The following is a 13,861-nucleotide window of genomic DNA, read 5'->3' as shown; positions in this document are numbered from 1 at the left end:
ATCTTGGTGTGAGATCTGCGGAGCTGTTGACCATAGCCCAGAGGTATCTGGTGCAAACCCAGACTCTATTAATTTTGTAGGTAATGCCCAATGAGGAGGAGGCCATCAAAATTATGGGAACTCATATAACCTAAGTTAGCGCAACCACCCAAACTTTTCTTGTGGTGGAAATCAAAATCAAGGTCAAGGCCAGAATCAATATAGACCCCAAGGAAATACATAGGGGTACCAACAACAGGCCCAACGGGAGTAACCTAAACAACAATCTGGAAACATGAGCATGGAGAAGATGTTGAAAAAGATTATGGCTGATCAAGCCCAATTAGCTGATGATGCAAGAAACAATTAGTTAGCTATACAGAATCTGGAGAAGCAATTCGGGTAGCTGGCTAGTGCCCAGAACTCACGACCACAAGGAGGTTTGTCGGGTAACACTGACCCAAATCCCAAGCAAGTAAATGCAGTAGGTACTCACAGTGGTTTACAATTGGAAGAGTTACCTCCTAAGAAAAGAAACATTGATACTGTGAATAAAAAGAGTGAACTGAATGAGGGCAAAGTTGTTGCATAAGAAGAAAGAGTGCAACCAATTATGAAACCACCTCCTCCATTCCTTCAAAAGTTCAAGAAGCAGAAGGAGGATGAATGTTTTGGTAAGTTCCTCTCTCTTTTGAAACAAGTTCACATTAACTTGCCATTTGCAGGGTATACCCAGGTATGCGAAATATGTAAAGGAGATTGTGGCGAATAAAAGGAGGCTGACAGAGTATGAGACTGTTGCACTTACTGAAGAGTGCAACTCTAGAATCCAAAATAAGTTGCCCACTAAATTGAAAGATTTGGGTAGCTTTACGGTTCAGATCACAATAGGGCAGAGCATTTATGCGCGAGGATTGTGTGATCTAGGATCTAGTATAAATTTGATGCCGACTTCTTTGTACAAAAAGTTGGGGCTGGGTAGTCCTAAACCTACTACCATTATCTTACAGTTGAGTGATAGATCTGTAGCTAGACCTAAGGGTATTGTAGAGGATGTGTTAGTGTAGGTGGGATCATTGATTTTCTCAGTAGATTTTGTTGTGCTGAACTTTGAGCTAGACCCTGAGGTCCCCCTTCATTCTAGAAAGACCTTTCTTGGCTATTGGAGGGCGATAATAGATGTAGAAGTTGGGTACTCACTATGCTGGCCCATGATAAGGTGGATGTTTTCGATGTGTATAAAGCTTTAAAACTGCAGCTGTGTATGAAGAGTTGTCTGCCATAACTGTGATAGATCTTGAGGCAGAAACTCGCTACATTGCATCTAAGGACCCTCTAGAGCGAGTGTGAATGGGGGATGATATTTATGGGGATGCTGAGGCCCAGGAAATTGTGCAATTTCTTGATGTGGCACTTGTAGGTACATCCGGAGATCGATGGGAGCCTCTAAATAGGGAGTTGGGTCCTCCACCCAAGCCTTCCATTGAAGAAGCACCCAAGCTGGAGTTAAAAACATTGCCAGCCCACCTCAGGTATGAATTTTTGGGTGAAGATAAAACTTTACCGGTTATTTTGTCTGCAACATTATTTGATGAACAGGTGGAAACAACATTAATCATCCTAAAAAAGAGGAAATCAACTTTGGGGTGGCAAATGCCCGACATCCATGGTATTAGTCCCGCGTTGTGCATGCATAAAATATATATGGAGAAAGGGCATAAGCCGAGTGCACAACATCAGCGGAGACTAAACCCATTGATGAAGGATGTGGTGAGAAAAAAGGTAATCAAGTGGCTGGATGCAGGGATTGTGTACCCAATATCAGATAGCAAATGGGTCAGCCCAGTACATTGTGTGCCCAAGAAGGGCGAAATGACGGTGGTAACAAATGAGTTGATTCCTACAAGAATAGTGACTGGGTGGCGGATTTGCATGGACTACAGAAAGTTAAATGACGCCACCAGAAAGGACCATTATTTGGTATCTTTCATTGATCAAATGTTGGATAGGTTGGCAGGTTAGGAATACTACTGTTTACTTGATGGTTATTTCGGGTATAATCAGATCATCATTGCACCAGAAGATCAAGAGAAGACTACATTGACTTGCCCGTATGACACGTATGCATTCAAGCGCATGCCATTCGGCTTGTGCAATGCCCCAACCACATTTCAGAGATGTATGATGACAATCTTCCATGATATGGTGGAGGATTTTGTTGAAGTGTTCATGGACTACTTCTCGGTGTTTGGTGAGTCTTTTGAACTTTGCTTGACTAATCTTGATAGAGTTCTTGCCAGGTGTGAAGAAATAAATCTGGTGCTAAACTAGGAGAAGTGTCGCTTCCTAGTTCGAGAAGGCATTGTGTTGGGGTACAAAATTTCCAAAAGTGGGCTGGAAGTTGACAAGGCGAAAGTGGAAGTTCTTGAGAAGCTGCCACCTCCCATCATAGTAAAGGGAGTTAGAAGCTTCCTGGGACATGCTGGGTTATATAGGAGGTTCATCAAGGACTTCTCTAAGACTGCAAGACCTATGTGCAACATGTTAGAGAAAGAGATGAAGTTTATGTTTGATGAAAAGTGTTTGCAGGCATTTGAGCTGTTGAAAAATAAGTTGATTGAAGCTTTTATTCTGATTGCTCCAAATTGGGAGCTTCCTTTTGAGCTTATGTGTGATGCCAGTGACATATCTGTTGGGGCACTACTTGGGCAGAGAAAAGAAAAGATGTTCCATTCCATCTATTATGCGAGCAAGACACTTGATGCAACTAAATCGAATTACACTATGACTGAAAAAGAGATGCTGGCATTAGTGTTCACATTTGATAAGTTCAGATCATACTTGGTGGGAATCAAAGTTATAGTCTACACTGATCACGCTGAAATACGATACTTGTTTAACAAGAAGGATGCTAAACCGAGGTTGATGGGTGGATTTTGCTACTACAAGAGTTTGATCTTGAGATAAGGGACAAGAAGGGAACTGAGAATTAGATAGCTGATCATCTGTCTAGACTAAAGGATTCAACTCATGTGAAGAATGAGGGGCAGATTCGTGAAGAGTTTCCTGATGAGCAATTGCTTGCTTTGGAAATTGCTCAAGTGCCTTGGTATGCTGATAATGCGAATTTTCTGGTGAGTGGTTTATTTCCACCTAGGGCCTCACACATCAAAAGCAGAGGCTGAAGTATGATGCACGCTTCTATATATGGGATAAGCCCTTCTTATTCAAGTAGGGACCTGATCAGATGATGAGAAGGTGTATAGCTGAGCAGGAGGTGACACAAGTTTAGGAGAGTTATCACTCTTCACCATATGGTGGACACAACGGAGGCCAACGAACGGCGCATAAGGTATTACAATCTGGTTTCTTTTGGCCTACTCTATTTAAAGATGCTGCTTTGTTTGTGAAAGGTGTGATCAGTGTCAGAGGATAGGCACCATTTCGAGGAGGCATGAGATGCCATTGAGAAATATACTGGAGGTGGAGATCTTTGATGTTTGGGGGATAGACTCTATGGAACCATTCCCATCGTCCCGTGGTAATCAATACATCCTAGTCGCAGTGGACTACATGTCTAAGTGGGTGGAGGCAGTTGCACTACCATCCAATGATGCAAAAGTGGTTGTGAAGTTCATCCGGAAACACATCTTCACCAGGTTCGGAACCCCAAGAGCTATGATCAATGATGAAGGTACGCACTTTATTATTAATTCAGTGTATAATTTATTAGCAAATATGGAGTGAGACACAAAGTGGCTACAACATACCACCCTCAAACTAGTGGGTAGGTGGAAGTGTCGAATATGGAGGTCAAATAGATCCTCCAAAAGACTGTGAATGCCCAAAGAAAAGATTGGGCTGACAAGTTAGATGATGCCTTGTGGGCGTACCGGACTGCATACAAGACACTGATAGTGACTTCTCCTTATCGAATGGTGTTTGGGAAAGCTTGTGACCTACCTGCTGAATTGGCGCATAAGGCATATTGGGCGATCAAGAAGCGAAATTTTGATGCTGAGTTAGCCGGTAGGAAGAGAATAACACAGCTGCACGAGTTGGAAGAATTTAGGCTCCACGCCTATGAAAATGCTAAGTTGTATTAAGAGAAGACCAAGAGGTGGCATGACAAGCATATTGTGTCGCGCACCTTTGAGCCTGGTCAACTAGTGTTGCTGTTCAATTCAAGGTTGAAGTTGTTCCCCGGAAAGCTTTGATCTAAATGGTGTGGTCCTTCTGAAGTGGTGAGGATGACCTAAGATGGTGCTGTGGAGTTAAGAAACAAGGATAAGAGTTGTACTTTTCTTGTGAATGGTCAAAGGGTCAAGCACTATTTTGGGAATGATGTGGATCGTGAGCTTGAAGCACTCACATTGAATGACAAAAGAGTCATGAGATGGGTCGTGCCGTGACGTTAAATCAGGCGCTACACGGGAGGTAACCCGTGACCCCTTGTGATAGATAAGCTTTATTTGATTTTGCTTTGTTATTTTAGTTCTTAAAAAAATTTGATATATTTAGAAAAATTACAAAAATATGCATCGTGCCACGACCAAAACTAAAGTGCTGGATGGGAGGCAACCCATCATGTTTGTACTAATGGGTGATAAGCTGTTAATATGCAGGATGAAGAAATTTCGCCCAAGGCAACTCTGTGTAGAGAGCGCGTTGTGGAGGCGAGGCAAAATTTTGCCTCGTCTGATACCATTTGAGGCAGAGGACTTCGTGTACTGGGCGCGTCACGGAGGGAGCCTAGAATTTTGATTTCGATGGTAAGTTATTTTTACGTCAAAAAGATGGAAAGACTGTGCTAGTCTTGCGATGCGAAGCATGGGCCAAATATTGGCCACGCCTGGAATTAAATTCCCAGTGGACTCCGTGCCCACCCCGCGTTGTGCCCAGGTGAGTAATTTTCATTTTTCATTAAATAACTGGGTTTTACCTGGTTTCCTTGGAAATTATCCGACCCCAACCCTTTTAACCCCGATTTCTCCCCCTAATTCGCCCATTCCTTTCCCATTTTCACTATATTCACCACAATTTTCTCCCTTCTCTTCACTCACTGTGATTTCTTCCAGTAGTTGCGTGTCGTGCAACTACACTGTCCTTGCTCTTCTCCATTTTTAGCAACTCCACGTCGCCATGTATGCCCTTCTGCTTTGCTCTAGCGATTCTAAGCGTGTGTAAATGTGTGTTGCTCTAGGTTGAGGTTTGCTCTTATTGTGGGGGTTTAGAAGTGGATTTTCCACTTGTCATGCTGTGTATGCTGTTGTTGTTAGTGGTGTTTTCGAATTCTTGAGTAGATACACTTCGAATCACTTGTCTGTGAGCCATAAATTGGATAATTTGGCTAATGGTTATCATGTGAATTCTTGAGTAACACTACAAATTGTATGCCTATAGTGTCGAATTCTTGAGTAGACATTATTGTGGCAATGAATGCGTAAATGGTAAGTGTTGTGGGCGATATGGATGGGTTATGATGTGTATTCAGGGGTCTATATTAGTTGTGTGAAGTTTTGAGTAACATTTCCTAATTGTTTCGTGGGTGTAACTGATATTGTGATGCCTATCCGGTTTGATGAACTTGGTAATTACTTGAGTATGTTGTTGGTCAATTTGGGGAAGTTCGAGTACCTAAGATGAGACTGCATTGAACTAAGTGTGGGGTGGTGTGCGCACACCACCCATATTTTTCTCATTATTTTGTAGTCATTGGTCCTGACCTTTGTATATATGTTTGCAGGTCATCATGTCAAGTTCAAGAAGATCCGGCAAAAAAGTAGCCACGTCAGTCCAAAAGCAACGTTCCCGAAGTGGGAATGTTCTACTAGCACCTGCGGTCCCGAGAGGCCAAACTAGGCGATTCGAAGCTAATGTTGTAACCAAAGAAGGGAAGACTTGCTTTAAGAAACACACTGAGGCCTCCTATTTCTCGGATGTGTGTATCAATAAGGACAGTCTGGCGCGTGAGTTCCTATAGATCCTGAGGCGGATTAGGGAGCTAGGTATGGAGTTCGTCTTTGTTGAACCGGAGAAGTGCAACTTGCACATGGTCCAAGAGTTTTACGCCAACTGGGCGCCAGAGGCACAGTCCTACTATGTGATGGTGCGTGGTAGGAATGTGCCCTTCACTCCCACAGGTATTAATGATATATTGCGTACACCGCAGGACACCGGCCTACTAGTGCTGACAGGGCTGAACATATGCCCTCCATACTAGGCCATCCACCACATGTTATGGGAGCCACAATCCATGGCTCAATAGACTAAGCTTAGTGGGAAGAAATATCATCAATCTCTTCCCTACACTCACATGCTGCGGGAGACATGTGTTTGGCTGAAGGTGGTGATAAATTGTCTGATCCCGGGCCTACATTACACTGATATCACGCGTGACCGAGTGTGCCTGGTTTATGCTTTGATGGCTGGCATGGAGCTGAACATCGGAGCCATCATAAAATCTTCTATGCGGAAGGCACGGGTTCACAAAGGGCACATGTATGCATTTGGTGATCTGATTACCAAAATGTGTCGTGATGCAGGTGTCCCTGAGGAGAATGTATATTACATGACACCACTTTATCCAGCACCGGTGGACATCACTCGCACCAAGGGGCCTGATACTGAGTTTGGCCCGACTCTCACCATAGCTGAGCGCCATAGGAGAGATGAGCTTATCACGGCGAGAATGTACGGTCTGGAGATGCTAAGGCACCAGAATGGCTGTCATACTTCTACTGATATGCAGTTGGGTGATGTCGCGAGGCGCTACCCTCTGAATGACCATGCCAGGGCACTACTTGGCATTGGTCCTAAGTTTCGGGAGCCAATCGAGAATGATATTCCGACTGATGAGGAGAACATGCGTTCTGGCTCATATGTGGATTCTGACTCTGAGGAGGAGATAGACCCTGCACAGGCAGATGCTGAGGCTGATGGGGGTGATATGATGGAGGACTGATCAGGGAGTGTTTTCACCTTACCTCTTGAACTATTCTGATTTTTGTAATGCACTGGGGACAGTGCTATTGTATAAGTGTGGGGTGAGGGGTGAAAATCATACCTGATCTGTGTATAATTTTTTATTGTTGAACATTGTTAGTGTCTGTCTTTGTCTTTGTTTTGTTTTATTGTGGGTTCTTTGGTAGTTGTTTTCGGTTCTTTAGCCAAGTATAGTCCTTTTGAACCATATCAAAAAAGATTTTCTCTTTGTAGGATTGAGTCGGTAGTCATAGTTGAGTCAAGCTACCCAAAGATAGATGGATGATGACCGTCTTGATACGCTCAAATTACACCTCCCTAAAGAAACATAAGCGATCGTTATCAAGTAAAGAACCCAACTTGTAGGTTGGGGTCGATCCCACGAAGAAAATGGTTTAGACCTTACTTTAACCAACAATTATATTCTATTAGTCAAATTACTTCCATAAACAAGTTATTAAATGGGGGGGGGGGGGGGGGGGGNAATTGTAAAAATTCAAGAAGTGATCAATACACAAAAGTCAATCTTTGTTGTTATCAAGATGAGAGAATTAACTAGGGTATACGTGTTCCCCACAAGTTCATAACGCAATAATCCTAGTAATAACAATCCTTTCCTAGTATATCACATGCAAAGTGGTAAGTTATGTATCTCTAAATCCTTGGTCCGGCATCTAGAGAATTTCACCCTGCACCTTGGTCCGGCTACGTGTGTATAATTTACTAACCCTTACCTATACCTCATATTAGCCATCATAATCGATGTTTGGCTTAGTTATTATTTCACACCAATTGACACTAAACCATTAGATAGTATCACACTAAATCTATGTTGATAATTCTTTTCTTGTTAATTACCTCATTGGTCTGGCAAGTAGTAACAAGGCGAGTTCTAACGTTGGCCACCGTTAAAAAGACTTCCAAACGAAAAAATTATCAATGCATGCAAAATACTAGTCAATAATTGCTTATTTACTATTCATACTTTGTTAATCACTCATGGTTCCCACAACCCTAGTTGTGGATTTTGTTACCCATATTAGCAAGAACACAATTCATAGTTTTAGACGAAGAAATCATGAACTTAAGTAAGGAGAATAATAAACCCAAAAATTCAACTTGAATTGCGAAACCAAAATCTTCAAAACGAACTTAGGAAATCAATAATTGCTAGGTTTGCAAATTAATCTCCCCAGTCACAAAGTAAAACTAGAATAATAATGTCTAACCCCCAAAAACGAGGTTTACATACCCTATTTATAGAAAATAAGAGCTAAGTTAAAAAGGAAACAAATTAAGGAAAGTTTGTTCAGGCACGTGTCTTCATTCCACGAGACTGACTCACGGATCGTCAATGGATCTACGGTCCGTGAGTCCCTTCAGTTAGCCAGGACATATAAATTATTTCAGCTTCCACCAATCAACTTCTCTGAAGCAAACGACAGAACTGTAGTACGGACCGTCGATCGATCTACGGTTCGTCAATCCCCCTCCGTAGCTCCAGACTTAGAATCTTCAAAAATCAGATACTGGAACCCTCACAGTATCAATCTACGGATCAACAGTACGGTCCGTAGATCAATCTACGGACCGTCAATGGCCACCGTGGTTCCACCCTTGGTTAGATTTCCCTGATTTGCCTTCCATACCTTGCCTGCTGATCTACGGCCATCACCTACGGACCGTCAATGGACCTACGGTCCGTAGATCACTTCTGTGAATGCACTTTTTCTGCATTTCTTTCAGCCGTCTCTTTACTTCCGCGCCTGAACATCTTTCCTGCAAAATATGATAAAAACACATAAAAACCAATACAAAAAGGCCATAGACACACACAACTTGTAAGTGAAATGTATTAGAAATACCATAAACTCACGGAATATCACGTCTTAAGGGCAATTTCGTCATTGAGTCGTAGGTTGATTTGTGCTGAAACTGAAAGTCTAAAAGGAATGTATGAAAAATATGTGTGAAGTTGTGATATGAATGCAATGAATTTTTGTACATGACTTGAATGTTGCAACTTAAGCTTAATTTGAACCTTGTGCATGATCTAAATGTGTTGCTGTGATTGATCCATTCTAAGTATAACTTGTGCCATAAGCGGTGAGTTTTGGATGATATCCATGAATGCATCTGAGTCTAGAACTTTCCCAGGTTGTTATTGAAGCGAAATACAAGTGTTATTATGCTTAAAAGATGAAAACATGCTAGCTTTGAATTGTCTTGAATTGTAGCCTGTCAAAAAGAATATCCCTAGTATAGCCCAATTGAGCCTTTTCAGCCTTGATTTCGTTCTAACCCACATAATGAAGCCGAATCCCTTTTTATTGATACCGTTAGCTTTGATTCCAAATCCTTAATGCACTGTATTATGAGGAAAAGTGAAAATAGCGGAAAGAGTAAATAGGGTGGAATTGTGTAGTTGGTTGGGGAGGAGTGAAAAGTTGAGGTAATTGTATACCCCATGGCATTGTGCACCTTAACTCGAGAGAAATCTCTAGGGCAAGGGTGGCTATTATTGAGTGTCAAAAAAAAAAAACAAAGAAGAAATAAAGGGGCAAATAAGAAATAGAGGCAAGGTTGGTAACACTAGCGGAAACCTATGAAAAATGAGTGGGCTAACGAACACAAAAAAGAAAAAAAAGTTATGAATGTAAGAGGAAAGTTGAAAACAGTGCATTAGGGAGGATAAGTCACTAATTTTATCTTAATTAATCCTTCCTTACCTTAATCCTACATTACAACCAGAACAAGTCCTGTTTGATTTTGAGCATAACACACTTTATTAGTAGAGATATACATAATGGGCAAGCTTATGGTTCTTAGTGCATACATATTTGAGGTTGTTGTTGAGTGAGAGCATACCTTGTCTGCATAATCATTAAAGGATATTCAAGTTGTTGAGATTGAGTGTGTGGACTATTCTTTGGAGTGAGGGGCACTTGTTATATGAAGGATATGTGATATGTAATGGTGCACATGTTGTTGAATGCGTTGGTTGCTGAAAGTTGTCAAGTCAATTACAGAAGTCATGCATATAAAAACATGCTTATGTTAATTGGGTACAGATTCTTGGAAGATAGTAGCAGATGCACAAATACCATAGTAGTGAGTCTAGGTCTAGGAGTAGTTCATAAGTTGTTCGAGGACGAACAAAGCTCTAAGTGTGGGGTAGTGATCTTAGGCATATTTATATGCCTAGAAAGCTAATTATGCCCGCATTTAAGCTTAGTTTGAATTCAATATGTGTTCGTTTATAGTTTTATTGAGTCTTTTGGTTGTGTTATTGGTTTAATGTCAATTATCATATGAGTCTTTCTTATGTTCTTGCTTTTCATATTTCATGACTGATCTACATTGAAATAAATTTATTGTCCAAATTGAACTCGGGAGAGGAATAAGAGGATAGAACGTAAGGGCATAAGAAGCATGATTAATTCTAAATAACTAGGGTTAATTGTATCTAGGATAGGGATATACCTAGATACCATGCTTGGGTCACCATACAGGAAGAAATTGTAATGCTCGGTACTTAATCCATCATATCCTCGCTCAACGATGTAGTTAGGGTGTTATTTATCGCGGGCAATTAGAGGTCGGGAGACCATGATCATACATTTAACCCTATGATTCGTTGATTCGATAATTGATCATTACCCATATAAATGATATTGATTGCATGATTCCTGATAAAATCTGCAGCCTTGGACTTTACCCAATCACTATTTTTAGACCCTTGAAATTGAATCGCTATTGTTACATTTTGTTATAATGTTAGAAGTAGAAACTAAATCACTTTTGAAATATTGAATACACTTGTGTTTAGCTAAAAGTTAGAGAAGTTAAGTAATTCTAAGCATAAGTCCCCGTGGGTACGATACCCGGCTCTTAAAAAGAGCCACTTTAATACTTGAACGACCACGTGCACTTGCGTGTGCAATTGGGAGCAACACCTTCTTCCCATGGAGTCCCTTAGAATTCCCCAGTTCTAGTTAGGGTTTCTTCCAATGTTGTGGGTTATGTTGAATGTTGATCCAATTGTGTGTATTATGATTGTTTATGATTGAATTGATAGGATTACATGCTTTTAGGATTAAATTACATGTACCCATGCCTAATTCGTGATTTGACCTAGAATTGATATAATTGGATTGATGCCATGAAGGGAAACTTTGTGAGTTTAGGCTTCTCCTTATAAGATAATCAAATATGATTATAATTGCTTGAGAATGAAGCTTACATGAGATCTAGGGCTTTGAGAGTAAAGGTTATGATGTGAATTGTTAGTAATTGATGTTATTGATGAGGAAGGGATACTTCCCACATGAATTGCTTAATTATGAATGTATGAATGTGAAGGCTTTCTCACATGAATGATTTTATGTTTGAAAGGATTGCTCACCTAAAATGAATCTAGACTAAAATGCTAAATGAATGATGAGGCTAGAGACGACTACCCTTGACCTCTATATTGAAGGATATGTGGTGTCTTCCCATACTCCTTAGAATTGAACAAGAGGTGATTCCCTATGTTCCTAATATGATGAATGGACATGGAGGCGAGTACCCATGCTCCTTATGAAATGATGTGGAGGCGAGTACCCGTGTCATATGATGTGATTGTGGAGGCGAGTACCCATGATCTTAAGGTAAGTAAGGCAAGAGGCGAATACCCGTTAGCCTTTGTAAGTTAGGCAATGAGGCGAATCCCCATGTCTTTAAAAGTACGTATAAACTATGTGAATTCTCTTATGAAGAATGAATAGCTTGGATTATTGCTTGATATGCCTTCAATGAGGTAAGTTGACTAGAGGTGGATGACGCAAGTTTTGGCTAAGGATGAGTAAGGTTACTTGAGGAGTATTCCTTTCTTGTTATAATATTGATGTATGTGAATGATTATGCTTATGGTTTATATTGACTAACCATGATGTTTATGCTGTTTATGCTAGCTATCATATTTAGTACTTAATTGTACTAACGCATACTCTTGCCTACATTCTTATCAAATGTAGGGTCCGACGACATAGATTCTCACACTCGTGGTTAACTTCGTTGATTTATTGAGGAAGTGAAGATTTGGTGAGTCCTCATTGTGTTCGAGGATGTGATCACCCTTTTTTCTTATGTCTTTCTTTATGTGTTAGACTATTGTATGGGTTGCATCCCAAGACTTTATTTCATGTTGTTTTAGATGGTTTGAGACTATGATATTCGACTTTTGCTCGTTTTATAAAGACTTCGATTATATTGAAAAGTTTTAAATTCCCTCACCTTTTCTATTACTTTATATTATGATATGCTAAGTGGCTTGTATGAGGCTTTTCGGGGTCTTGTACGCCTTGTTACATCTAGGGGATACCCCTGGGTCGTGACAGGAATGCCATATGTCAAGGTTTTTTCAAATAAAAGAGAGAGTGCATTATTACACACACCAGTGATGTGTGTTTCTCAAACTAATAAGTGATAGTTTAGGTATGAAACTCACACTCTCAATAGTTTAGGTATGAAACTAAAAAAAAGGATAGTTTAGGTGTGTTTTTGACACTTATCTTATATTAAAATGCTACAAAAACTAACAATCCCCCACTCGTTGGAAGACTACTATGCATAATGAAGGTGTGCTCTGAATTGAACCTTCACTTAATAAAACAATAACTTTTACTCCAGAGTATTAGTGGTCTCAGACTCAAACTATGACTTCTTAAGGGAAATAAAATATCAATGTCCACACATAATAATCAAGGTGTTGACATGAGCTTTAAAAATCAGTACGTTACGGCCTTGTGCTATCCCGGTTTCATGAGTGTTTTATTAAGAATAAGCCAAATTCTTATAGGAAGTGACCTACTCCCACACTCACATAGGTGAAACCTGTTGTGAGTGCTCCTGTAAGTTTGACACTCCACCCATATGGAATTCATATATTCATTAAGAGTTTTATCAACTCAACATTCACAAATCACTATAGGAAACAATGCACTCACATCATAGGGAGGGAAAAAAAACAATGCATATTTTCACAACAAGTCATCATATGATTAGTTTTTCTGTTTGAACCTCGTTATAGGATCTCTAGTCCCCAGGTTAAGTTTCCTCATATATGACTCAATGATTTATAAGTTTCAATCCCATCCCCTTGATGTGCTCCACACCCTTTCTCTTGTTAAGGCCTTGGTAACTGGATCTGTAAGAATATCACAAGATTTGACATAATCAACATTAATGGTACCACTTGTCAAATACGATCTTACATTACTGTATTTCCTCTTTCTAGGTCTGGATTTTTCGTTGTAATAATAGTTTTGAACTCTACCAATCGCATCAGTGCTATCACAATGAATTAAAATAAGAGAATTGATTTTTTATAATAAGGTATTTGAAATAACAAATCTCTTAACCAGTTCGCTTCCTCACTAGCTCAAGCTTAAAGCATTTAGTTCAGCCTCCATGGTAGAGTTAGCAATTATTATTTTCCTTTTTTGATTTCCAACAAACTGTTATCTCCTGTATTCAGATTAGCAAACCAGAAATAATAAAAAATGAAAAGAAAAACACAAAGAACTATCCGAGTCCACAAAATTAAGAAATTTAATCCCCTCAAGTACCCGAGGTTGCAGATTAATTCCTCCCAAGATAAAACGGATTAACCATTAAAGAAGTAGCGGTACCTCAAACTTCGATAATTTCAACGAACTCAAAATGACAGCAACGAATCACACACACAGACACGATTGATCGATTTTGTTTTGTAAGAAATGTATACAAAAGAAGGGAAGAATTCGATGCAGAAAAATGAGAGAAAACCTCTCTATTTATAGCCAACAAAGGGTAAAGGTCACAACCCTTTGGAAAGAAGACAACCTTTTAGAAAGGTCACAACACTTTGGAAAAG

General features: G+C 40.1%; 1 protein-coding gene across 1 annotated transcript; it reads left to right on the top strand.

Annotated features, from left to right (window-relative positions):
• Window positions 1–274: 274 nt before the first annotated feature.
• LOC125861403 (uncharacterized) lies at window positions 275–1,329 on the top strand. Its single transcript, XM_049541312.1, has 3 exons — window positions 275–334; window positions 705–1,020; window positions 1,238–1,329. Exons 1-3 carry the CDS (start codon window positions 275–277, stop codon window positions 1,327–1,329), a joined length of 468 nt encoding a protein of 155 aa, XP_049397269.1.
• Window positions 1,330–13,861: the final 12,532 nt, after the last annotated feature.

This window comes from Solanum stenotomum, chromosome 4, assembly GCF_019186545.1.
Source record: "Solanum stenotomum isolate F172 chromosome 4, ASM1918654v1, whole genome shotgun sequence".
Taxonomy (NCBI): Eukaryota; Viridiplantae; Streptophyta; class Magnoliopsida; order Solanales; family Solanaceae; genus Solanum; species Solanum stenotomum.
The sequence above is the reverse complement of the archived record's forward strand: the minus strand, read 5'-3'. Positions and strand labels throughout refer to the sequence as shown.

Coding starts and splice junctions, on each gene's coding strand:
- LOC125861403 (XM_049541312.1), top strand. CDS start 275: ATGAGCATGGAGAAGATGTTGAAAAAGATTATGGCTGATCAAGCCCAA. Junction 335..704: donor AAGCCCAATTAGCTGATGAT/GCAAGAAACAAT, acceptor TGCCATTTGCAG/GGTATACCCAGGTATGCGAA. Junction 1,021..1,237: donor ATCTGTAGCTAGACCTAAGG/GTATTGTAGAGG, acceptor TTAAAACTGCAG/CTGTGTATGAAGAGTTGTCT.